A 26535-nucleotide genomic window follows, 5' to 3' on the forward strand; every position below is an offset into this window, starting at 1 on the left:
CGCATTAAATTTGACTTCACCTGGTATGGCTGGCCTACCACGAGGCTAAGTCTCACCTTCGGCCATACAACTCGATCATGTGGGGTTATTACATGACGAGATGTATGAATGTCCCAAGGAAAGTTTTATGTATGTGTATATATAATAGATGACATCTAACTAAAGAGTAATTTATTATGGTAAGTATGCTATGATGAAAAGTATGTATTTTCAAGGTATATATATGTAGGTACGAGTACATCTTTACATGTTTTATGAGTTAAAGTTAATTATTTAATGGATGTTTTTCTGGAATACTTAAACTCATATTGTCACACACTGATAATAATTTTTTACGTCTTATTGAGACGTGTCTCACTCCTATACTTCCTAACATTTCAGGAGATCCCAGAAATCAAACTTAGAGCGCTCCAGGGCAAGGCTGATTAGAGTTTGTTCAGGGTAAGTTTTTATTTGTGAGACACGGTTCTGTAAATGGGTAAACTTAGTGTCTTTAGGGATGTAATTATGGACTTATGGGATATATATATGTATGTATTTTGGGGAACAGTAGAACTCTGGTATTGTATTTGGAGTTTGTATATTTGTATTCCGATGTGTTGTGTGTGGGAAGAATTATGGATAGGAGTACTTGTAGTCCACTTTGAGAGTCAGGTTGTTATATCTTGGTATCAAAGTTATTATGGAAATATGTGTGTTATATTTATAATGTCATTATTTTTAGGGTCGTTACAACATACTTCTCTACTTAACCATTACAAGACATGACTTGTCATTTTCTGTTCAAATATTAAGTCAGTTAGTTGCAAATTCCACTGAAACTCATTTGGCTGTTGCTCATTGTGCCTTAAGATACATTAAAAGCAATCCTGGTCAAGGGTTATTCTTTCCATCAGAAAATGATTTACAATTGTAAGATTTTTGTGATGCAAATTGGGCTGCATGCAGAGACACTATAAAATCCATTACTCGTTTTTATGTGTTTCCTAGACAATTCCTCATTTCATGGAAATCCAAGAAGTAGAATACCGTGTCTAGGTCTACAGTAGAGGCTGAATGTTGTCCCATGGCAACGACTACATGTGAAATTACTTGGTTGCAACATTTGTTGAAAATATTTACTTGCAATTCAGTGTAGACCAACTATGCTTTTTTGTGACAATGAGACTGCACTGCATATAGCCGCAAACCCAGTTTTTCATGAACACACAAAACATATTGACATTGTTTGTCATATTATTAGAGAAAAATTATTAACATGCACTCTGAAAGCGTTACTTATTTCTTCAGCTGGTCATTTAGCCGATATTTTAACTAAGCCCCTTGGTTATAGTCTATTCTCTAATATTCTCTCCTAGATGGGTGTTATAAATATTTACACTCCATATTGAGGGGGAGTATTAAATTTATGGCAAGCTTTAGGATGTTTCTGTCGATGCAACCATTGACGGTTACAAATGATTTTCTCGACGGTTTGCACTCTACCTAAAACCGTCGATGACACCATCGACGGTTATCTTGGTTGTTTATCGTCAGCTTCTTTTTTATCTGAAACTATCGATAGTTTGCCTTGTAATCGTCGGCGGTTTCCTTTTTGTTAAGTTAGTTTTCTTCTGTTTTTAGTATTAGTTTCTTGATTAGTTAGTAGTTAGTGGGTTTATCAATTACAATTTATATGTATATATATGAGGTCTATTGATGTACATGCATGTATGCAAGAAATAATGCAACTTGGAGATTTATTTCTCTCTAGGATTTTGTTTTACTTCTTTGTTCTTGTAGTAAATTTCTCCTTTCATTCATTCAGATATGTGTTGGTGATTTAGGATCTTTTCAACCCAAAAAACTATCTCAAGAGATGAGACTTTACCTTAAACTTAATAACTGATAATGATCATGAGTTCCTTCCACAATGTGGAATAACCCAAATTTCTCCCGGTAAGACAACTAATGAGGTGTCCCCCAACACGGTATATAAGGGAGAATGTTGAATCAAAAGTGTTGGGTTGTATAGGGCATTTTGCTTCCTCCCGCATACAAGAATCGAAATAGAAAAAAGTTAAAAAAAGTAAAAAGCGGCAGATAGAAGACGAGCGGGAGCCTTGTCGGAGCCCTAGCGGAACTCGCGAGTCGCGACCCCCGTCGAACCACTCTCCCAGCCTCCAAGCCTCCCAGCCTTGTTCGCCGGACATATCAGGCCTGCTCGACGACGATCTTGGCTAGACTGGAAGCATCTCCTCTGTCGAAGCAGCCTATTCTTCGTTGAAGGGTCGACCCGAAGCTCTTCTCTGAGTTCTCTCTCGAAAGATCGAAGCATTTGGGTCTTTGCCAAACGTGAGTCGCCTCTTATTTTCTCATTTGATCAGCTCTTTCTATTTGATACTCCTTCATCCTTCTCTGTTTTTTGAACTATTTCCTTGGATCCCTAAATTTTCATCAATCTTGATGGCGATTGCCGACTAGCCTTGATATGGAAAGAAATGCATCTTCAGGAACTTTAATGAAAATTCTGCATTTTAAAGTAAAATTGCCTCAATATTTTTCATTTCAGAGGAAAGAAACATGCAGCCTGCTTAAAGCTATCGAATTCCGGTACCATAGCTCACCCAGAAAATTCTTTCTTTTAAGCGAAATGATACATTGATACTTAATAAAATAGGAATCTGATGCCTTTCTCCATTGGTCCTCGGCAAAGTGGTCAATTGGCTTCATTGAACCTCTTGATTTTGTTTAGCTCATCGGGCTGGAAAATGTATATTTTTATGTATATATACTGACATGGGAAATGAATACTACAGGATAGCAATACAGCGATGCAATGCAGAAATTTTGCGAAAAATATGGATACTATGACTGGGATACCTTAGTTAGTTAATATATACAGCATCATTCATTAATAGAAGGACGGAATGATCTCAGTTTATAATTGTGGGTGATTCTAGGAATTTCATTTATAGCTTTATGCCTTTATTGTGAAAGTTCTCCTTTCTTTTTCTTTTTATATATGTTGGGGAATGTGGGGCATTGGTGGAAGAGAAGTTAAAAATGGATAATTTATATGCATTTCTTTTAGATCCATGAACACTGACCATAATATCTAATAATTATATATATATATATATATATAAGGTCACATGTGCTGTGCCCTAGTTTGACACTTCCTGAAAAAGCCATATTGACGCTTTCCTTGTGTTTGGCATGTAAATCGCACTGTCCTGCAGTTTATGTTTTCCTGGCTGTAAACTGCAGTTGATTAATGTAATTTTATTGCTTAGTTATGAGAAGCCTTGACTGCTGTGCAGAATTCCATCCAATTACTGCAAAGAAGCATTTTCTGTTCTTTCCTATGGAAGGAACATGTGCATATGCTTGTGTACAGCTTTGAAGTTTTCCTGGTATCTTCTTTGCATTTTGTTTAGTCCAATACCTAAAGACACAAATGTCATTGAAAATTCCATTGACACTGTCAAGCTTCTATTGTAACTAATTATTATGAAAATCAGACTTCCATTCAAGGAGATGGATTAAACATACATTCATACATTATAAATATATAGGGCTCTTGTGGGTTTGATTCATTTTTTTCTTCTGTGCATAATTAAAAATTCGGACTGTTTTGCCCAAGGCAGTTTTCTGATGAGCCCAAATTAGTAGTTTGTATTTGGTAAGGTGCAACTATATCATCACATTGCCAAGTCTTCAGGCAGTGGCATGCAAATGCCCAAAAAAATATGAAAGAAAGAAAAATGAAGTACCAGTTATGTGGTCCTTTTTCATGGTGACGTGGGGGTTTGCAAATTGAATTCATGGATGGATGGGCCACTGGACAATGAATCCAAGCCCTTGCATTTTAGGTATGACTTGAAGTTTAAGGTAGCATAATAGAATGGATCACTTCTTAATTTTTTTATTAAAATAGTATGGGTTCCTGGCTAGTGAGAACTAATTGAGAGAAAGTACAGCTGCCTCTGTAAGTTAGTGGCTGCCAAACATGTAGCTTTATTTTGTTTACCCATTCATCTTGACCTGATATGGAGTCTGATTTTACAAGGAGTTAGAATATAATTATTTTTATGTCGCTTTATGGGGCCTTATTAACTTGTATAGTAAATGTGTTAGTGGAAGTATTATACATTGTTTTTTAATAGATTTTACCTATTGTTTTTAGATTGTGTTAAGTCGTGAAATTTGGGAAGGGAGAGACAAGGTTCGGATTGATTTTGGGGAAGATAATAAAAACTTGAAAGTAGCCCCTCTGAAGCAGCATAGAGTCCTCCTCTCTTCTCTCCTCTGGCCGTTTGCTGCCCACTCTAGAGCCCTAGGAATGATGAGGGCAAAGAATTTCAGGAAAAGAACAAGCATTCAAGAAGATGATCATTATGCTGGAAAGAGCCAGTCCGATGATGAAGAAGATAGGAGGTATATCCTATATGCCTACCTAAAGAATTCCTTTCCCCTAATAAACAGAATTCCTGATTGATAATAATAGTAAAAATCAGATTGGTGCTGGAGGAGGTGAAATTGTTGCAGAAGCAGAGGGAGAGAAAATCAGGGATTCCTGCAATCCCTGCAATGCAAATTGCGGCAGGTGTGATTCCCAAACTCAACGACAACAAGAACGATGGTGATGGTGACAAGGAGGAGTTGGTTCTACAGGACACCTTTGCTCAGGAGACTGCTGTCATGGTTGAAGATCCCAATATGTATGTGCAAACGCACATCTCTCTCTCTCACTCTCTCTCTCTATTTATATATATATATATATATATATATATTATATTGAATCCCATATCTGCTGCTGTAGTGCTAGTCAGTCCTAATTGGTTTCCTTTATTCCACTTTATGATTTATTTTTCAACTTTAAAACGCTCAGTTGAAGTTCGAGCTTTTGTAGTGATTGCATTATTATTTCAATCTTATCCCTTTTATCTCTAACTAACTCTCATTGTCTCATCTTAGCATGTTGAGCTCTTGTTTTTTGTTTTGTTTTGTATTTTTTTTCCCTTATAGAAACTGGAGAAATTTGTGAAGGAGAAGAGGAGAGCACGAAGAGGATTATAAACCCTCACTTTTTGCCAAATTAAACATTAAACTAATGGCTTGTTTGGTTCAGTAGAATAGCTATTCATTGGAATAAGATGGAATATGGTTTAAATTTTGGGAATTAGGGGAATAGTTATTCCTTATATATTCCTAATTTTTTCATTTAACATGTAATAAGAAAGAAATAGACTGCACTTGATGAAATTTGGAAATAGTTATTCCTTGTCTGTTCCTTATTATGGACTCATAAAATGTTTCACATTGTTATTTGCACATAATTTTTTGTATAATTAATTGTAACTAACCTAGTAAAACTAATCTATCCTTGGGAATAGGCATTCCACAAACCGAACGTAACTTAAAACTATTATAATGAGGAAACATAAAAACTAGGTCAAAAGTGCCAACCATTACTCAACCAACCAGACATGAACACTCACAATAAAGCTAAAATCGCTATCCTTCCAACATACGATCTAAATTTGAAGCATGATCTGAAAAATCTAATTCATCCCTCTTCAACAAAATGAACCAATTAGAAGGTCTAAACCTTGGCCTTCTTTTGTTTTGCAGAGCCGACAAAATCAACCAGAAAAAAAAATCCTCCAGAGCCTGTGGTCCTATCAAATTAAAAAGCTGACTCCATAAACTCCAAGCCACAGAATGATGAATGAGTAAATGTGCATGATCCTCATTATTATCATTAAAAGCTTTTTATATTATCTATTATGATCGGAGTGTTTGCTGGAGTCAAGAATTAAGCTTACAGATTCTAAATATCTAATTAGGAAGATGAAAATTTTACCCCTTTTTTCCTAAGCAAATGAAGTTTTATCTTATTATTGATGATATTATATTTTATTATCAGACAGCCAACTATTTAAGTTGTTTTCATTTGCTTTGGAAAATAGATCTCTGGTTTCCCAAAATATTCTTATCATTGTTGGTGGGAATCATTTTCCTATGAAAATTTATCTTTTGGAGAAGGTTGCGATATTTTGTTATTTAATTTTTCTGTGAGACTGAGGATGAGGGAAGGGGAGTGGGAGAGTGACAGGGTGTGGGAGCTTATCATGAGAATATAACATTATTAGTGAGTGTTCTGAGGATCTTACCTTTGTGGTTTTCATTCTTTTGTTCTTATATCTATTGGCCAATGTATTGGCAATTGAACTTCTTCTTCTTCCTCTTCCTCTTCCTCTCCTCCTTCTTCTTCTTCTTCTTCTTCTTCTTCTTCTCCTTTATTTTTTATTTTTTTATTTTTTTATTTTTTTGACTTCTAATTGAATAGTTATTGCTAACAGTTGGGGCCTTTTGAGTTAGTTCTATTTGTGTTTTTTTTTTTTTTGACTCTGAAAAAAAGTTGTCTGATATATGGTTTTTGAGCACTTTTTTAGTGGTTCCTTTTGTTTATTAACAGGCTGAAGTATGTTGAACAAGAATTAGCGAAGAAAAGAGGCAAGAAGATTGATGCTAGAGATCAAGTTGAGAATGATTTAAAGCGTGCAGAGGACGAATTATATGTAATTCCAGAGCATCTTAAAGTGCGTGACTTAAATCTGAGATGCCTTTCTTCTTTTTATCTCGTTGTGGCACTTAGTTTTTGGTTCTGCTTTTACAATTTTCTATGTCTGCTATTTTTTTTCTAGAATAAATTATTCTCTAATAAGAAAAAGGAAACTTGCATTAAAGGCACTAACAGAATGCACCTTGGAAACCGGGGAACAAAAAAAAGGACAACTAAAAGGAAATAGAACCTACAAAATCAACGGCTGCATGAGCAGTGTCAAGTTGATGCTTTTAATAAAAAAATACAAAATTTTAAGCCATCTAACTGAGAAAATTTTCAATTCCTTCAAAAGCCTTCCTATTTCTCTCCTTCCAAATGTCCAAAAAAAAAAAAGAAAAAGGGAATCAGTTCCAGGATTTTCTTTTTAGTTATATTGGTTTTGATACCTCATCTAAGCCCATAGGTCTACCTTACAGAACTTGCTGCCACCCAGAGTACTCCTAGCATGGATGAGGCACTGCTTCAAATGCTACTGGACCTCTTGTAGCTAATAGGAAGATGCTGCAGAGTCTCAGCCCCCTTTTTTTTTAAAGGTAGCCCTTTTAATTACTGTAGCTCCCCTTTTCGGCAGAATTCAAATGGTCAATATTCTTTCCCACAAAGCCTCCTGAGCAAAAAAAGAAAAAAAAAGCAACATTAATGGGTGCATTTGTTGTCTTCTGCCTTTAATGGAAAATTATTCCTTTCTTCCTCTTCGTTATTTTACATATGAACATCCATTCTTGGTGCTCTTCCTTTTCATACTTGTCTGGAAGTTTCCAAAGAAATTTAAAGGACTCTCCAGCTCCCAGTCTGAGCCTCTTTACAGAAAGTAGCATCCCCATCACCTTTGCTCCCTCAATATGCACATAAAACTCACCAAAGCAACCCGCTGCTTGGCCCACAGGAATAGTTGATGTAACTGATCCTTAAGGGCATTTGTCCATACCAGCAATCATGACAAACTAAAACAGCTCCCTTGTCTGCTTCATCTTTTCCTTTTCCCAAGGAAAGTATGGTTAAATGGTTCCATGGTCACTGAATTTTTAACTAAAATTCCCAATACCACTAAACTTTAATTTTGTGCGCTAAGGTCAGTTAATTATGAAATTGTTGCAATTTCCCTCTTTCCATTCAGAAATGATGTTCTTCCGTTAAAATTGATCACGTGAGAGTTCTGAACCCACGCTTACCACCTCTTTTCTTTTCTCTAGGATTTTTTATTTATAATAATAATAATAATAATAATAATAATAACAACAACAACAATAACTTTTGAGTGATGAAATCAAAGAAAAGTTTACCAATTGGTGATCTGCAGCCTCCACACCCATACACATTGCCATTCTTCGCCCCTGTCGTGGTCACTGGCCTAGCTGTGTCGTCGGTCGCTGCCTTGCCTTGCCTTGCCACTGACCCTTGTACCATGGCTTTCTGCACTTCCTAGACTGCTGATCCACAATCTCCAAAACACCAATTGCAATGGACAATCTCACCACAGACCCAACCACATACAGCATGGGCACATCGTGCAGGGTGTCCACAGGGACAATCTCAATGACAAAGGGAGAGTTGCAGTGATTCCTGGGGCGAGAGTTGAATTGTCCTGGCATTAAATCCATGCCAAGACGAAGGGAAGAGAATATGTGACTTATTTAGCCTTAATTATCCATAAAAAAAAAAGAGCAGCCTGGTGCACAAAGCTCCCATGTACGCGGGGTCCGGGGAAGAGGCTGACCACAATGGGTCTACAGTACGCAGCCTTACGTTGCATTTTTGCAAGAGATTGTTTCCACGCCTCGAAATCGTGACCTCCAGGTCACACGGCGACAACCTTACCATTGCGCCTAAGCCCCCCTTCTTATCCATAAAATAAAAGAAAAAAATAGACCGACTTTGCCCAAGATTTCTTCTTGGGGAGGACAGAGCACAGTCATAATTCAAATCCAAATCCATTAAAATCGAAATAAAAAATAGCTAATAGGGAATAATGAGGAGCAATCCTTAGATATTACCATACGTGCATCTCCACAAACCATTTCCAAAAATAAAAACCCAAATAGAAAAACCTTGGATCATCACCTGGCATGGCTTCTGGAGAAGAAAATCAGAAACCCCAAATTGCACCCATCGTAGATACTCCAAACCCCAAAATGCGCAACAATGCAAAATGAGGAAAAATGGCATTGAAAGAGGAGATGAAACTCAGCGGTGCAACACACCAAGCAGGCGAGCACAAGATTGTGTTTAAGAAGAGATGTACAGAGATAGAAGCAAAAGCAAACCTAAACCATGAAAGAATGTGATTATGTGAGAGTGAAGGGTTCTGCATGGTGACACATTTGCTGGTAGTTTTATCAGAGAAATGAGGAACAAATCATAAAATCATTGAATGATAGCTCTTCTTGGATATTAGAGAGAGAGAGAGAGAGAGGGAGTGGCATTGTGGAGGTGACGGAATTCGGGGCGGTGCTGGTGACGACAGCATTCGTTGAGGTCCGGCAATGGTGCAAATTGAGTGGGAAGAAAAGGGCAAGAGAGGGGTGAGAGAGAGAAAAATATTATTGTTACTATTACTACTACTACTACTATTATTTTTAAAATGCAAAGAAAAGAAAAAATAAATGGTGCGTCCCCCAGAACTGCCATGCAAGCAATTTTAACAGAGGGACGTCATTTCTGGACGAAAAGAGGGAAACTGAAACAATTTAGAAGTTGAGTGACCTTAGTGCACAAAAATAAATTTTAGTGGTATCAGGAATTTAGTTAAAAGTTCAGTGACTGCGGTGCATTTAACCCAAGAGAGTACCCCACAACTTTATAATGTTAATTTCTTTAAATGTTTTATTGATGACAAAAGGGAAGCCACATTGTTTGGGCTTCGTAACAAATGGGTGTATTTGATTTTAAGGGGGAAAGGTCTGTATAAGCCAGCCCCACCTCTCACCCCCCCTCCTTCCCCCAAACACGTACACAAGAAAAAGAACCCATCCCGCCCTCAATTGAATCATTTGATTATGCCTTGCGAACTAGAAACATGTGACATGTATGGCTAAATTGGCAGATGTCTGAACTGGAAGCTCAATGTACCTGGATATATGTAGATATCTTTAGAAAAAATGGGTCTTCGTCTTCCACAATGGAATTTCGATAAGTGAGATTCGAGTAAGTGCTTGCATGGTGTCTGAAGAAATGATTCATTGTGCTAAACTATTAGTAGGAGTAGAAACTGTGGCAATTAAGAAATTGCTGCCTTCCAAATAGGAACTGGCCAATCCATGGGTATCCAATGAAATGGCCAATCCATGGGTATCCAAATGAAGTTACAAAGGTTGTATTTGTGAACCAACCTCCTAAAGTGAAGTAGGCTTTAGCAGTATGGGAGTTTGTTTCCCTTTCTAGTCCTAGGTTAAAATGGGATGCGCCGAGGGGTGGAGGTTGGGGGTTGGGTGGGAGGGCTCTCTTACCCTCATAAATTCTGAACCCCATCCCACCTTCCTGTACTCACCTAGTGGTCTGTAATACATGCTGTTTTGTGGCAGTAGGCCTTTCGTGGGTCTTGAAACACAATGTTGGCCTAAAATTTATCCTATTGGTCTATACATTTGGTAGTTATACAAATTTTGTAGGCGAGAATTTTATAATAAATAATTAAAATCATAAAATTGATAACTAAAATGAGCTGATAATTTTTTTGGGGTGTAGGGGTGGGTGTGGGTGTAGGTGTGGAAGGTTGTTTCGGAGCCTTCATTCCACCTCCCCAAAACACACACACACACACACACACATTTCCCATACTTACCCTACAGGCACTAATGCATGACGGTCTTTGGCAATAAGCCTTGTGGGCTTTGCAACATAATGCTGGCCTAAAATTTTTTCATCTGGGTTGTAACTTCGGTAGTTATAAAAATCTCATGTCCTAGAATTCTTGATAATTAGAACCGGAAAAATTAACAATTACACAAACTGAATTGATCAAAATTTGTTCAGATGTTTGGTTCAGGATTGGGCCAATTGGCTTGTTGAAAGCCAAACTGTTCAGGCCAATTTTACAGCCCTAATCCGCCTATTTGGTTCCACACCATACTTATCCACTAACTCCATTCTCCAGAGATCTTCATTTTCCCTCCATAAACTTCCAGAGCTATTTTCCCATGTGGCTTTATTAAAATTAAAACGACTAATGCTTCCCAAGGTTTCCTTACAAAGAGGATATTTCACCATGCTTATTTCACTATATGATATGCTTCAGCTCCTCTCCGTAGCTGTCCCAAAGAAACCTGTTCTTGATGTCCTCCAACCTCCTAGCTATTGAAGTGGAAATAGGGAGAAGTGACAAAAGTAAGCTGGTAGGTTGAAGAGAGTGCCTTTAATCAATGCAATATTTCCTCATTTTGAAAGATTGTTCCTCTTCCACTCACTAGGTCTTAATCCGATGAAGTCACCATTCAGTCTATATTCTTTCTTCCTAAATATTGCTTCTAGAGTGATGCCCAAATGATAGAATGGGAGGGCTTCCACGTTTTTCATCCCAAAGCATCTGCTAATAAGTTCCCCTCCACTCCTTCACCCGGGGAATCATGTTTATTTAAGAGAGAACATGTCCTAAGCTTCCATTACAAAGAGGTTATTTCACCATGCACTATCCCACTACAGTACAATTAAAACTCCTCTCCATAGTTGCACTGAAGAGACCCTCTTGATGTCCTCCATCCTTCCAGCTACTGAAGTAGGAATAGGGGAAATAGACCAAGTAAACTGGTAGGTTGGAGAGTGCTTCTAATCAATGCAAATCTTCCCCCTTTTGAAAGGTAACTCCTCTTTCACGTGCAAGATTTCACTGAATCAAGTCACCATTGGGTCCATATTATTTTTCCCTTCTATTCAGCTTCTAGAGTTGGACCCAAATAAGGTAAAGGGAAGGGGGGTTCCGCATTGCATCGCAAAGCATCTGCTAACAAGTTCCCCTGCACTCCTACACCTATGGGGATGGGGCTCTCTTTCCCCCAAATTCACCTTAACCCTTGCACTGCCTGCTGCAAAATACAGCAACATGCATCTCAATTTTAGGAGTTCCTCCAAAAAATCTTTTGTTCTCCACGAGAAATGATGGTTTGGAAGATGTGAAATAGCCCTCTTCCTATTGGCTACTTAAATAGCATTTTTCTAACAACCTCCATAATTAGGATGAAAAGAATCCTCTCCAGCGCTGTTCAAATTTCTACAAGCATGATTATCAACCTTTTTCATATCTAGTTTACATAGCCACATTACCTCTCTCCTTTAGTTATCTATTCCCTCATTCATATGTGATAGTCGAGTTTCGAACCTGACTTTTGGACCTTCGTTCTTTAGTTAGCTGCCCGCCACTTCATTTGTGGGAGTTGTTTTTTAGACCTAGCCTTTGAAATAAGACTCCTTGGAGAGAGAAGTCACACTACAAGGCCTATATATTTTATATAACAACGTGGAAAGTGCACTTATACTCTTATTCTAGAATGTTACTCACTCCAACGCTCCCCTCAAGTTCATGAATAGATTTCTTTATTGCCCAACTAGCTTGCTACTGGATAGAAAAGTTTGCTATTATGATTTGTGAGCTTTGGTGAACAAATCAATTAACTGCACTTTAGACTTAAACAAAGGGAATACAAATCATCATTCAAGCCTCTGTCAAATTTTTCATTGATAAAGTGTCTATCAAACTCAGTGTGTTGTTAAAGGGTGTTGTTAGGATAACAGGAAGACCAAGCAGAACATTGTTTCAAGGAATAGAAAAAAAAATATAATGTTTCAAGCTGAATGGATAACCTTGAATTGGCTGAATGGAGACAGAATTTATTGGATCTCAAATTGTTTGGTATAAGGCTTAGTTGCCATTTGTAGTAGATATGTTCAACTGCTTTTCTGTCATTTTGGCACCACTTTGAAATTCTTGTGAGTTGTCATTTGTAGTAGATATGTTCAACTGCCTTTGTCTTTTTGGCATCACTTCAAAATTCTTGTGAGTGTAATTTAATGCCTAATATTATGTTAACGGAGACTAAAGAATTTATGTAGCTAATCCCAAATTGTTTGGAGCAAGCTAAGTTTGTTGTGGATGTGCTTCATATTATGTTTATAGAGAAATAGTGTATGTAGTTGACCCAAGTAGTTTGGAGCAAGGGTTAGTTGTTTGTAACGTGTAGTGGTAGTGGATGTGCTCAACTGCCAGCCTCTCAAATTCCCTGTTCTGAGAAGCTGATCTTATAATTTATTGTTCAGGGAATCTTGCAATTATTTTCTCCCTCTATCATAGTGATTATTATCTCAGGTGAAGAGGCGAAACTCAGAAGAAAGCTCTACTCAGTGGACTACTGGAATTGCAGAAGTTCAGCTTCCCATCGAGTATGTCCTATCTTTTCATTCTTTTGTGGCAGCACATTTGTAATTTACCTCCTTTATATATTTATAGCTCTCCCTTTATGGTGCATTATACATTTTTCTTTAAGAGAAGGGTCTTGATTCATTGGCTGTCCCTCACTCTGCTCTTGTATATGCATTTGAGAAAATTCTCCTCATTTTTCATCTATCTAGTTGGTAAATTTTAGGTATCCTTCATGGTTTTCCCATATTTTCAGATACAAACTTAAAAACATTGAGGAAACAGAAGCTGCCAAAAAGCTTCTACAGGACAAAAGGCTTATGGGCCGGACTAAAACAGAATTGAGCATCCCTTCAAGTTACAGTGCAGATTACTTCCAACGTGGCAAGGATTATGCAGAAAAGCTTAGGAAAGGTAACGTATCTTTCATAGTTCCTTTTTGTTTCTGGTTTTAACCCATCTGTCAAAATTGAGAAATTGGTTGCTTTTTGTCTGGATTACTGGCATTTATCCCATCATCCTCCAATGCATTATTTCACTGAGGTACTCTCACCAACACTGCTGCTGTTATTGTAGCGGCAACTGCCACTAATATTAATTGATAGTGATGTATGGATATTGTTTCCCTTCAAATTCAATTTCCATTCACCGACTTTCAATTATCTTGCAGAGCATCCTGAGCTGTACAAAGATAGGGTTGCTCAGGATAATGGTGGGGGTTCTAGACAGACTGATAATAGCACAGATGCAGCGGGAAGAAGGCAAGCTGCAACAGACGAGTTCATGCTAGAGCGTTTCCGCAAACGAGAGCGCCACCGTGTGATGAGAAGATGACACAAGCTTGAACTTCTGCTGCAAGTTTGTCAACAGAATGTTGAACATTGTTGGCGTTTCAACCCACATGTCAATATGTTGCAGGTCCAGGTTATACATTTAGCAAGAGAAGACATTTTGTGAGTACCTTTGTTCTATTTCTTCATGGATTGAATATTGAACCTGTAACTAATGTAACAAAACTGATTTTCTGCCCCCCAACCTTTAATTTCTCTATCAAGCCATCCATCTTATCAATTGTTACCATATTTTTTAAAAGGCTGGCTTCAGTCCAAAGAATTGTCATTTCAATGTACAGTTGTCATGTTGGCAAAGATTATCATCATTAGCATGTATTCTATTTTTAATTTTTAGGGTCGCTTTATGATACACACTTGCAAATTCATTCCTCCTATATAAATAAGCCTTGTTGCGATTCACTCCAGATGAATAAATGTTCAGTACCCAATTTATCTTTTTCCTTTAAATTTTTAATTTTAAGAGCATATGATATATTAATAAATGTATTATAAATATTAAATGAAAAATAAGTGCAATATAAAAAAGTACTATAAAAAGTAAATTATAAAAAAATCAGTTGAAGAAGAAATGCATTTGAGAATTTTAAACATAAAAGGAATGAAGATGATTAGCTGTATTTATTAGATTTTTTATATAGTCATATATAAATATTAGAATTTAATATTTATTAGATGCAATATATAAATGTAATATTTTATAATTTTATTTAATATTTTATTATTATGTCATTTCCCGTGTCTCAGCATTTATTGTGACCCTTTGTCCATTTTTACGCTCATATTTTATACTATATAGAACATAACTTTTTATATAAAAAATTTTAGACTTTGTACTTTTATTTATAAACATAATTATGATAATGTTATATCAATTTATTTCAAACAAATTTAAATTATATAATAAAAAATGTTTAAATATAATTTATAAATATTTACTTACAATCATGTGAAATGTACATGCTATGATATATAATATACACGTATTTTTTGGCCAACCCATTATTATTATTATTATTATTATTATTATTATTATTGTTGTTGTTGTTGTTAAAATTTTTTTCATTAATTAAGATTTATTTTAAAAATTATAGTTATCTTAAGCCCCATTTCCCTCAAAGCCTAAATCCCCCTAGCTTGTCGGTAGGGGTTCTTTTCCCCTCTCTCTAGGCGCCCCTGCCAGAGCTTGCTCCAGCCCTCCATTACCCTGACCCAGCCTTTGCCTTGCCTCCTATGTAAGCTCAAGAAGATTCTAACCCCCAAGATCCTATTGCCCCTCTCTAGCCTATAAATTGAGGGGAGCAAAGAGAAATAGAGGATGCCCGGAAGGAATCACACGAGTAGAGAGAGTAGAAGTAAAAGAAAAAGAGTTCTCTACTGAATAAAAGCAGAGAATAAGAGTAGAAGTAAAAGAGGAAGAAACATAGAAGGAAGAGGAGCAAGGAAGAAGGTAGAATCAAAAGAGAGAAGGAAGAGCTAGAGACCAAAGGTAGCGCCCCCACCCCCCCCCCCCTCGGTCCTCCTCTATTTTTCTCTAGTTTCTTAGAACACTAGTGTGACGACTCGAAAAATTTCGCTTAAATTTCTCTGATATCATCCGTAATAACCTGAATATTTCATACATCAGAAGGCCTTCATAATAATTTACTAGAGTATTAAATTATCCCAATACAACAACAACATCATTTCTAACATCACAATTTACATATTCCTAAAAGAATAGACTAAATATATCAAAAATATAATTTAATTAAATATCTATTCTAGACAAAACCTTCTATCCCACCAATGCTTCACTGCGCTACTCTGATCACTGTTATACTCCACATGATATTTGAAAAATATTGGATAATCATTGGGTATGACACCTCTTAGTACGACGGAACAAATTATTATCAGTGTGTGACAACATGAGTTTTATTGTAGTAAAAACACCATTAATTAACTTTTCTTTCACCGTGAAATCATATAAAATGTACTCATACCTTTATATATATATATATATATATATATATATATATATATTTCAAAATACTTTCTTTCCAAAACATACTCTGGCATATAAATTTCTCTGTATACCTAAATACACACACACACACACACATATATATGCATAAAAGAACTTCCCTGGATGGATAAACAAACAATGTCATGAATTAACTCCGCATAACTGAATTGTGAGGTCCGAAAACTGAACTTAGCCATGACTGGCCTACCACCAGGCTAAGTCAAATTATATTTGTATTTGTGAGTATGATTTGCCTACCCAACTGGTCCAGACTCCAAGGGATAACTCTACTCTTCACTGACCAAATCGACTATATACCACCAACACTCTCACAACAATGTGGCTGCACTGGTATCTATGAAGTTACGGTATCGTGCTTAGCTTTGGTTCATCAAGGTTCTTAAACCATATAATGCAATTTATAAAACAATATAAAAACATGATTTCATTTCCACAATTCGGTATATAAAATGTTGTAATCTTGTAACTCTGTGTAAAACACTATTATACTGTAGTTCTATATAGAACACTTGTCATTCTGTGACTTTATATAAAATGTTGTTATATTGTAGTTCTATATAAAACATTGTCATTATGTAACTCTGTATAAAATACCTTTTAGTAAGACGAAACAAATTATTATCAGTGTGTGGCAACATGAGTTTTATTGTAGTAAAAACACCATTAATTAACTTTTCTTTCACTGTGAAATCATATAAACTGTACTCATACCTTTATATATATATATATATATATATATATATATATATATATATATATATTTATATATATTTCAAAATACTTACTTTCTTCCCAAAACATACTTTGGCATATAAATTTCTCTGTATACGTAAACACACACACACACACACACACACACACACACACACACACACACACACACATATATATATATATATATATATATATATATATATGCATAAAAGAACTTCCCTGGATGGATAAACAAACAACGTCATGAATTAACTCCGCATGATTGGATTGTGAGGTCCGAAGACTGGACTTAGCCATGGCTGGCCTACCACGAGGCTAAGTCAAACTGTATATGTATTTGTGAGTATGATTTGCCTACCCAACTGGTCCAGACTCCAAGGGATAACTCTACTTTTCACTGACCAACTCGACTATATACCGCCAACACTCTCACAACAATGTGGCTGCACTGGTATCTATGAAGTTATGGTACCGTGCTTAGCTTTGGTCCATCAAGGTTCTTAAACCATATAATGCAATTTATAAAATAATACAATAACATGATTTCATTTCCATAATTGGGTATATAAAATGTTGTAATCTTATAACTCTGTGTAAAACACTATTATACTGTAGTTCTGTAGAGAACACTTGCCATTCTGTGACTTTATATAAAATGTTGTCATACTGGTAGTTCTATATAAAATATTGTCATTCTGTAACTTTGTATAAAATACTATTATACTGTAGTTCTGTATAGAACACTATTATACTGTAACTGTGTACAAAAACTTTGTCATATCATAATTCTGTATAAAACATTACCACACTATTACTCTATATTAAACATTGTCATTCCATAACTCTGTTAAATTCTATCACACTATAATTCTATATAAAACACTATCGTATCATTATTTTGTATTAATCTCATGTCACACAATTTGAGTTACTAATTCATAATAAAATAATTTGCCTAGAACAACTATATTCCTTTATTGAAAAAATAATGATATAATCATTTAATAATATACCTAAGATAACTATATTTTTCTGCTAAAAAAAAGATTGGTGTAATCATCTCTAGGGCTTTACTTAAACTAAAATATCCAGTTTTTCCCAAAACATATATATATATATATATATATATATATATATAAAATAAATTCAAAATTTCCATTTTCATACGCCTAAATACTAAGAAAAATATACATATTATTCCTGTAATCATATGCTAAAATTTAATCGATTAAATTTCTGAAAATAACTACATAATCTATTCCCCTTACCTGTTTACCGAAGATATGCCTGCAGGGATCCCGAAATAATGCTTGCAGCGTTCGGAGCACAAAGCCCTATATTCATATACTTTAGAATAATTGGTTCAACTTTGGAATAACAACTATTATAACATCCCTAGGCTCATATACTCCCTTTAACCAGTTTGATTTTGGAATAACAATCAACATGATATCCATATACTCATATTTTCCAATTTAATCGGTTAATCTTTAAAAACCACTGACGTAATTTATTTCCATTACCTTATCCCAGGAGTGGTGCCTACGACGCCCAAATCACGAAATCCCCTCGATTAAAATGATGGTGGTTAAAATTGGAACTCAGGGATCTTTTCCGTTATTCAATAGACACACGTTTTGCTGAAAAATTGAGTAGAGAGAGAGAATTGGACGAAGGAGAGAGAGAGAGAGAGAGAGAGAGAGAGAGAGAGAGAGAGAGTTGAGAGAGTACAGAGGAGATGAAGGAAGATTTAATCTTCCTGATCCTTTAGGAAGTGATTCTTTATTTATATATATATATATATTAATATATTAATATATTAATTTATTATATTATATTATTTAATTAATATTTATTATTTATTTAATTAATTAATTTTATTTCTTTAATAATTTAATTTAATTTATTTTATTTATTATATATATATATATATATATTTTAGGATCATAACCCTAATCAAGTATAATATTTTTGGGGTCGTTACAACTAGTTTTGCTGATTTTCAGAACCCCCAAAACCTAATTTCAGAGTCCCCTAAATCTTAATCCCCAAAACCTAATATTAGAACCTCCAAAACTCAAAAACCCAATTTAAGAGTCCCTAAAATCTCAGATTTTAGAAACCCTAAAACCGAAAAAAAAAAAAAAAGAATCCCTAAAGTTTCCCCAAACAGAACTCCCAAAAACCCTTCAAAAACCTCTGAAAAATCCCAAGGTAGAACTGCGTCATCGACCCAGATCAAAGAAGCCCATAGCCGAAAACTCAGTCAACATACCCAAATCCAAGTCAAAGGCTACAGATCCACTAGCCCAAACCCAACCTAGGGACTTGGGTTAACTCAACCTGGATCCAAGCCAACCAACCTAAGACCCAACTTGGGTCCAATGACCCTGGTTTGACCCATTTACCTGGACCTAGGGTCAAAGTTGACTTGGGTCAACTAAATTAGACCCGAGTCCACCTAGACCTAACCTTAGGACCAACCCATACCCCTAGCCTAATTGAATCTAAGCCCAACTTAGACCTAACAATAGGACCAGCCCTTACCCTATGCCCAACCGAACCCAAGCCCTACTTAGACCTAACCTAGACCAGCCCAATAACCCTAAGCCCCCCAGCCCCCAACCCCCCCCCCCCCCCCCCCCCCCAAAAAAAAAAAAAAAACCAGACTAGCTCAAAACCCCATAGATCTAACCTAGACAAGCCTAAAGCCCTTGTCCCAATATGCCTAAATCATAGGCCCAATTGACCTAATCCCCACAGCCCAAACTTGAACCCTAGCCCACTTAAATTTAAACTTAAAACGTACAAGCCCATGGCCTAATTTGGCCTAACCCAACATAACCAACCCAAGGCCCAATTCAGACAAACCTAGCCTAACCTAACATGACTAGCCCAAGGCCCAATTCGGCCTAACCTAGCCTGACCCACTTGAATAATCCCCAACCTAGAGCCTACCTACCCACCAAGACAACCAGCACTAAATCCATTTGGTTCTTGGAAAATTTTTTCAGGAAACACCCAAAAAAACAAAAAGATAAACTAGAAAAAAGAAATCAAAATAACATATAAAAAATAAAGGAGGGAGGGGTTCTTTACCTTAGAAGATCCGAGCATGGATCTAAAGAAAGAGGTAGAGAGCTTTAAGCTCTCTGCCTTTATGGATTTGGGCTCATTATGCAAGAAAAAGCAGAGGTAGGGGTTAGAAAGTTGAATAGAAAGAGAGAGGTAAGAGAGAGAGTTAGATAAAAAAGTAGAAAGAGAGGGTGGGGGGAGATTTACCTCCAGTGAAGGGGTGGCTCCACAGGTAGGGGCTGCCGTTGGTGGTGGCCATGGCATCTGAGAGAGACTAAGGGAGTAGAGAGACTAAAAGAGAGTGGGTAGAGAGTGAGATGGATCAGGGGGGAGAGAGAGAGAGAGAGAGAGAGAGGCATGTGTGTGTGTGTGAGAGAGAGGGGCTGAGATAAGAGAGAGAGTGAGAGATTAAGGGGAAGGGATTCTGCCAAGGGTAGTCGTAGCCGCCAAAGGTGGCGATGGCCATGACAGTTAAGAGAAAGAGAGGGAGAAGAGAGGAGAATGAGAGAGAAAGGATTCTGAGGAGTTCAAAAGAAAACCAGAGGAAAGAAAGAAAAGAAAGAAAATAAAAAAAATGAAGAAACAAGAATATATATATATATATATATATATAATGGCTTAAATTTCTGAAAAAAATTCATAGTGGGACACGTGCCACCACACCGTCCACATAGCTGGGGTGACATCACTTATTTGATGCGGCACAAACTCAAATGTTTCCCATGTGTTTTCTCTTAACGATTAAATTGCTGCCACGTCAACGATCCATGCTACTTAATCTGGGTTAAAGGATTTTTGCTATGTTGCCGGATGATGTTAGCATGACATCACACTAGGTTATAGTTTTTTTTTTTCTTTCTCTAAATGGCCAGATCGCTACCATCTTAGTGATCCGCGTTAACTCCCAAACATCTGTCCCCTTTTATCACGTGGCAGGTGATGTCAGCATGATGTCACCCTCCTCGTGTCAACTTATAGTTTTTTTTTAAAAAAAAAAAAAAAAGAAATTCGAGCCACCCATTTGCTACCATAGATGGTTGACATGTGGCAGCTTCAACCCGTCCCCCGTCTTCCTTTCCCTTCAACCGGGTTAACCTGGGCCTGGCCCGTTGATCCATTGAACTAGTTTTGATTTGGTTCGGCCACCTTGAGCCGCCCCATTTTTTTTAATGAAAATAATTTTATAAATGCATTTTAAATTCATTTTAAATTTAGAAAAAATAGGCAACACAGTAGAAAAATAAAAAAAATTGGAAAAATCAAAGAAAAGTTTGAAAAAATAGATAAAAATAATGATAGCCATTTTTGACTCAGGGGACCAAAAAAAGAAGAAGTTAAAATACCAAATATAATCAAAATTGAGAAAATTCTTAAAAAAGGGCAGAAAAATTCCAAAAAATATAGAAAAATTCTAGAAAAATTTTGAGACCCTTTGTTTTCTTAGCCGTGATCACTTTTAGTGATTTCCATTGTGTGATTTATTTATGGTATCCCTTGCTTATTGCATGATTGCATGTGTTGCTTTTCCTTGTTATATATGTGCGTGTGCCTGCATAGCTGCATGTGTATACATGTTTATGCACACCCCCATAAGGAGGAGTATGATGAATTGGGGTTATGTAATCCCCGATTATCGCTTGAGGGGCAAAGAGTCTAGTAGAATCCCTTCAGACTTGCATGATAGAGATTATGTTAGACCCCTAGATTTAAGTGCATATTTCTCTTACATGCCATGTGGTTTACATGCTTTGAATAAATGCTTGCTTTATTGACTGCATGCATTTTTAAATTGAAGTTTAATAATAAATCTTCCTCTAAACTTAGGGGCTATGTCTTTGCATGCCCTCGAGGAATTAGAGGCGATTGTTGTTGTTGTTGTTGTTGTTTTTTTTTTCCAGAAGGCCTTATGATATTTAGAGGTCAGGTAAAGGAAATCTTAACTTGGAATGAACTAAATAAGTGATTAATCGTCATTGGGATCGTCAGAGGTCGTGTCTTTGCATGCCTTCGGGGTTCGAGGTGAGGGTGATCTCTATTTTTCGCATGACTGCTTAATACATTATGTGCTGGTAATTGAAATAAAAAGGAAGAATGTAAAGTCTTGATGAGTTAATTTTGAAGATTATCCTAGGCTAATCAGGTATTGTCGTTTGGATAGGTGTACAAGGGTGTTAATACCTTCCTTTTACATAACTTATGAGCCCCTAAAATGCATTATTTTAGGCCCTCATTTACCTTTTTTTTTTTATCTTTTTCTTTTAAATTTCCTTTGTTATCATAGTTTGGAGTTATGCAAGAGCATTATTTTAGGCCCTTATTACCTTTGTTTTATCTTCTTTTATCTTTTAAATGCCCTTTGTTATCATAGTTCAGAGTTATGCAAGGTTTATTCATGTTTTAGGAAAAAAAGGTTAAAATCGAGGAGTTAAGCATTACAAGAAGCCAAGGGAGTAATTGGAGTGCACAAAGCCTAAATCAGTTACTTAGCCAAGCCCTTAGAGCCTTAATGTACCAAAAGGAAAGAAGACTCTATTTGACCATGTGGTGTGACCAGCAACACAAGGGGCGACCAGGTCACAAGCGGTAGACTCCAAGGTTCAGATAGAAGAAGAAATGCTCCAACGTTTGACCAAGTGATTGACCAAGTGACCTTATAGGGCAACCAGGTCGAGATAGTAAAGCTTATTGAGCTAAAGATACTGAGAGTCTCGACCAAGTGTTCGACCAAGAGACTATGAAGGGCGACCAAGTTGAGTTCTTAAGCTAAACTGAAGATTGAGATCCTGCAAGTCTCGACTAGTAGCTCAACCAGCAAGACCCACTAGCGCAACTAGGTCGAAGATGCTGAAGTTTGAATTCCTGATTTCCCGCGAGTCTCGCTCAGGTTGCGACTAGGTGAAAGTATGGGTGCATCTAGGTCGATAGTGACAATCTTTTGCACGAGATTTCCTGTAAACTTTCCTATTTTGAATTTTAAATCTTGTAAACCTTAATGGGTATAAAACTAAGTTTTGTCTATGTTTTTAGGGTTCCTCTTTGGCCTCTTTTGGTTTAGTGACAGATCTAGAAAGCCATTGAGAACCAAAGTAGAGTAGATTTACAGATTTTGATTTAAATTCTTGTTCTGGTTCATGCTTGGATTTTTGAAGGCCCGTGACAACCTTCTCATTCCTTGTTTTTCCAAATAGATTAAGGTTTTCATTTGTATGCTTAATTGTTAGTGACAGACTATTGAATTTGCAATTGAAGCCATCTTTACATGCTTTTCTTTACTACTTTCCTTTACTGCTTTCATTTTATTGGCTTTTTGAGTCCGATCCCTACTTTGATGTTGACAAACCACCAGTATCTTATGTATGCATTTAGTGTGTGAACATGTTTTCATTTCAGCACGAATGTAAGATGCCGAAAAATGGAATCTAGTAGGGACATAAAACTCACACACTCCAAGGGAATTCCATGGAAAATGAAGAGCAAAAGAAGAAGACATTTTGATTCTCCTTGTATTGCATTTAATTTTTATTATTTTGGTCTGTAATAATGCATGCATCTATATGATATGGGTTGAATGCTCAGATAGACCATAGAAGAACCATAAGGACCAATACCCTTAGACTTGAATGCCACATGCTTTTTTCACTAGGGTTGAAACAACACAGAGACCAAACAAGACATAAATGCCATTTTTGAGTTGACTTGGGCGACCGAACACTTGGCATTATAAATGCCTTGGTTGATCGAATGGGTTAGAGGTCAATAGTTTGACCACGCCTTAGCCGACCGACCATGGATTGAACGTATTGCCCATGGTTGACCGAACCTTAGATGTGACCACTTTCACCTTACTCAGCCGACCGAATTAGTAGTTCAAATTGACCTTGGTCGACCAAAGTTCAAGACTCGGCAAACTGAACCTCTCATCGGGTGATCGAAACCATGTAACTTTGGGAAATCGCCAGGCTCAGCTGGCCGAGTATGTTCATGGTCAACCAAATCCGAAAAGTTATTTTAAATTTGTGCAAGTGCTCGAGCAACTGAACCTATCCACCGGTAGACCGAACCTCTTGGGTTGGCCAATTTTTTACTGCATTTAAGTGAGGTTAATTTTAATTAAACATCATTAATCTTTTTTCCAAAATGACCTCTATGTCCCCAATAGTCATATTTTCCTAAAAATCTATAAATACCCTCTTATTACTCCAAATTAGTAACTTTGATTAACTCCAAATTTCTTTCTAATCTTTTGTTAATCAAAGTTCCCCCAAATAAAATTTTTATTGCTAAAATTACTCTTTTGGGGCAAAATCTTTTAAACAAATGTCTCTAACTCTCTTCCATTCTTTTATTTCAAAAAAAATTCTTTTGAAGAGAGCACATTCATTTTTAGGCATTCATATTGTTAATCCATAGCTTTTACTCTCACATAGCTTCTATCTTGAAAATTATTTTTGAGAGTATTGCTTGAGTTTCTCCCGATTATTTTTCTTGAAAAATATTTTTCGGGAGATATTATTTTTTGCATAAATATTTTTCTTGAGTTTAAACTCCAAATTCTCCATACATTTTTATCTATAAAAAATCTTTGTTGGAGAATATATCTTTATACGCACACATATATTTTATTTGTGCAAATATTATTTGATAAGCACCCTTTTTCTACTGAGCATAACTTATATCATAAGAGAGCGCATGTATTTGAGCCTTTAATGTGTACATCCATCCTTGTATTTAGAAGCATTTTAATATGAACAAAAATGATTTTTTAGAGATCGGTTGGGTTCAACCTGTTAATTGAACTGGGGAGTCTTCGCCCCGCAAAGGAGATCCATTCGGTTCAGTACGGTAATTGAACTGGGGTGTCTCCGCTCCATAAAGGAGACCAGTTAGGCTCGCCTGGTGATTGAAAATCTTAGGATTTTGGCTTAGAAACTTAATGACTTGGTTGCATAATTGAGGGAGAGCAGCTTTGCTTAAAATTCATCCAATAAACATTTCAAATTTGTGCTTATACTTTTAGGATGATCTGTTGTTGAGCTGAATGCAAATATCCATTTATGTTAAATGATTGCATCTTCTGATGAATGGATAATTTTCCCTTTAAAATGCTTTGAGCTAAATGCCACTGTCCATTACTCGCAAAATGATCACATTTTTGATGGATAGTTTATATTTGATTTGAAATGTTGCCTGAACTACTGAATTGCATGCTTGTATTGAATGCCTCCTACATGGCTAAAGCAATGATTTGACATGCATGCTGGTAGATATGATAGGTTTTCGCATGCTCAAACTGAATTTTTATGAATTTCTTGTTTGAATCTATCAGGTTTAGTACATGAATTTTTTGGGAAATGTTCTATTTACAAACGATATGCTGCCGAAATTTCGGTAGACTTTCCAAACATAATTAAAGATTATAAAACATGCAATAAGATGATAATAAGTTTATGCATGCTAAGATATTTTTGAAAGGATGAGTGAATCACAAAAGAATAATTAACTGTCATCCTTGTTTGAATTGGTGTATTCCCAAGAGGGGGGGTGAATTGGAAATTTAAACTTTTTCCTAAGTCCATTCAGATTTCTCAAACAGTATTGCACAAACTTAGGGTCTTTCTATACAACCATAAATCCAATCAAATGTTTAAACAATTAAACGCAAACATTCAAGTGTTGGAATTTAAATTGCGAAAATTAAAAGCAGACACAAGAAATGTTATTGGGGTTCGGTCAATACTGCCTACGTCCCTGCCTCAGCTCGCAAGCCTGAGGATTACCACTATTACTTACTAAACGAGTGGAGCAGCACTAGTTACAATCAGGTCAAATTCCGAAGGCTGACCTCAACCTTTACAAACTCTCCTTACCGGGGGGAGGGGGGGCAGAGAAGGCCTTACAAATCCTTATAGGCTAAATCAACGCCCGCTCAGGCCACGCTTGGAATACAACAGTGAGTATCAAATTTTTTTGTACAATTCAAATGCTTCTACACAAGCAGATATGTACCACTATGCACAATACAACTAATGCACTCACAGATGATAAGGAATTAACGCTCAAGTTAGATTTCGTTAACCAATGTGTTAGCTCTCAACAATATGTGTGTCAATGTATGTATATGAGAGTGAGACCTTTGATTTCAAGATAATATATTTGAAATATGAATATTCAAAGCATCTTCAGAACCCTAAGCAAACATCCCAAGAAATATTTTTCAAATATCAAGCACAATGGATATTAGGGTTTAAGCTTGCTAAAAATGATCTTATTAAAACACAAAGCAAGCTTATGAAACTTGCAATAAAGATGGAAGTTCTTAAGCCAATGAAGAGTTTTTCCCAATCTAATATTTTATAAGTAAAATACCATGGGAAAAACTTTAAGCTACTCTCCAAAATGAACAATCAACAAATGCAAGTATGAGAGAGTTGTTAGCTTGCAAAGAGAATAAATGAATACCCACAAAAATAATCTCTCTCAAAGATATGTAATTTAAATGAGTATAAGAAGGACATTTTGCAATATGCTTTGTGAAAAATGGGAGTATGAAAGATTTAGCACAATAAATTTTTAGAGAAAAAATTTGCTAATCTATATGCTAATCCCTTGCTAATTATAACAAATGAAGGGGTATATATACATTTGGGCGAAAATGCAACCGTTGGGGATATCAAGGGTATTTTGAAAATTGTTTAATCGAGTTTAATGACAATTAACCCTGATTTATTGCGGTAAAAATTTTACCAACTCGAGAGGTTTCGGTCAACCATATTAAAGGTTCAGTTGACCATATTATTGAGTTCGATTGACCGTGGCCATTTTTGAGCTGGAGGTTTGGTCTATCGTATTAAGGCGATTTCGAACCTTTTGAGGTTCGGCTGACCGAGACAGGTTCGGTTGACCGTCT

At 36.3% G+C, this 26535-nt stretch overlaps 1 protein-coding gene across 2 annotated transcripts; it reads left to right on the plus strand.

Annotated features, from left to right (window-relative positions):
• The first annotated feature begins 1911 nt into the window (after window positions 1-1911).
• On the plus strand, window positions 1912-14212 carry LOC131156702 (protein COP1 SUPPRESSOR 2). Of its 2 annotated transcripts, none has more exons than XM_058110587.1 (7): window positions 1912-2334; window positions 4169-4419; window positions 4500-4703; window positions 6464-6587; window positions 12909-12982; window positions 13216-13373; window positions 13630-14212. In XM_058110587.1, exons 2-7 carry the CDS (start codon window positions 4325-4327, stop codon window positions 13791-13793), a joined length of 819 nt encoding a protein of 272 aa, XP_057966570.1. In that variant the 5' UTR covers window positions 1912-2334; window positions 4169-4324; the 3' UTR covers window positions 13794-14212. The 2 variants fall into 2 exon arrangements, with proteins under 2 accessions (XP_057966570.1, XP_057966571.1); XM_058110588.1 differs by having other exon boundaries at window positions 2004-2334; window positions 4180-4419.
• Window positions 14213-26535: the final 12323 nt, after the last annotated feature.

Source organism: Malania oleifera, chromosome 5, assembly GCF_029873635.1.
Source record: "Malania oleifera isolate guangnan ecotype guangnan chromosome 5, ASM2987363v1, whole genome shotgun sequence".
Classification (NCBI taxonomy): domain Eukaryota; kingdom Viridiplantae; phylum Streptophyta; class Magnoliopsida; order Santalales; family Ximeniaceae; genus Malania; species Malania oleifera.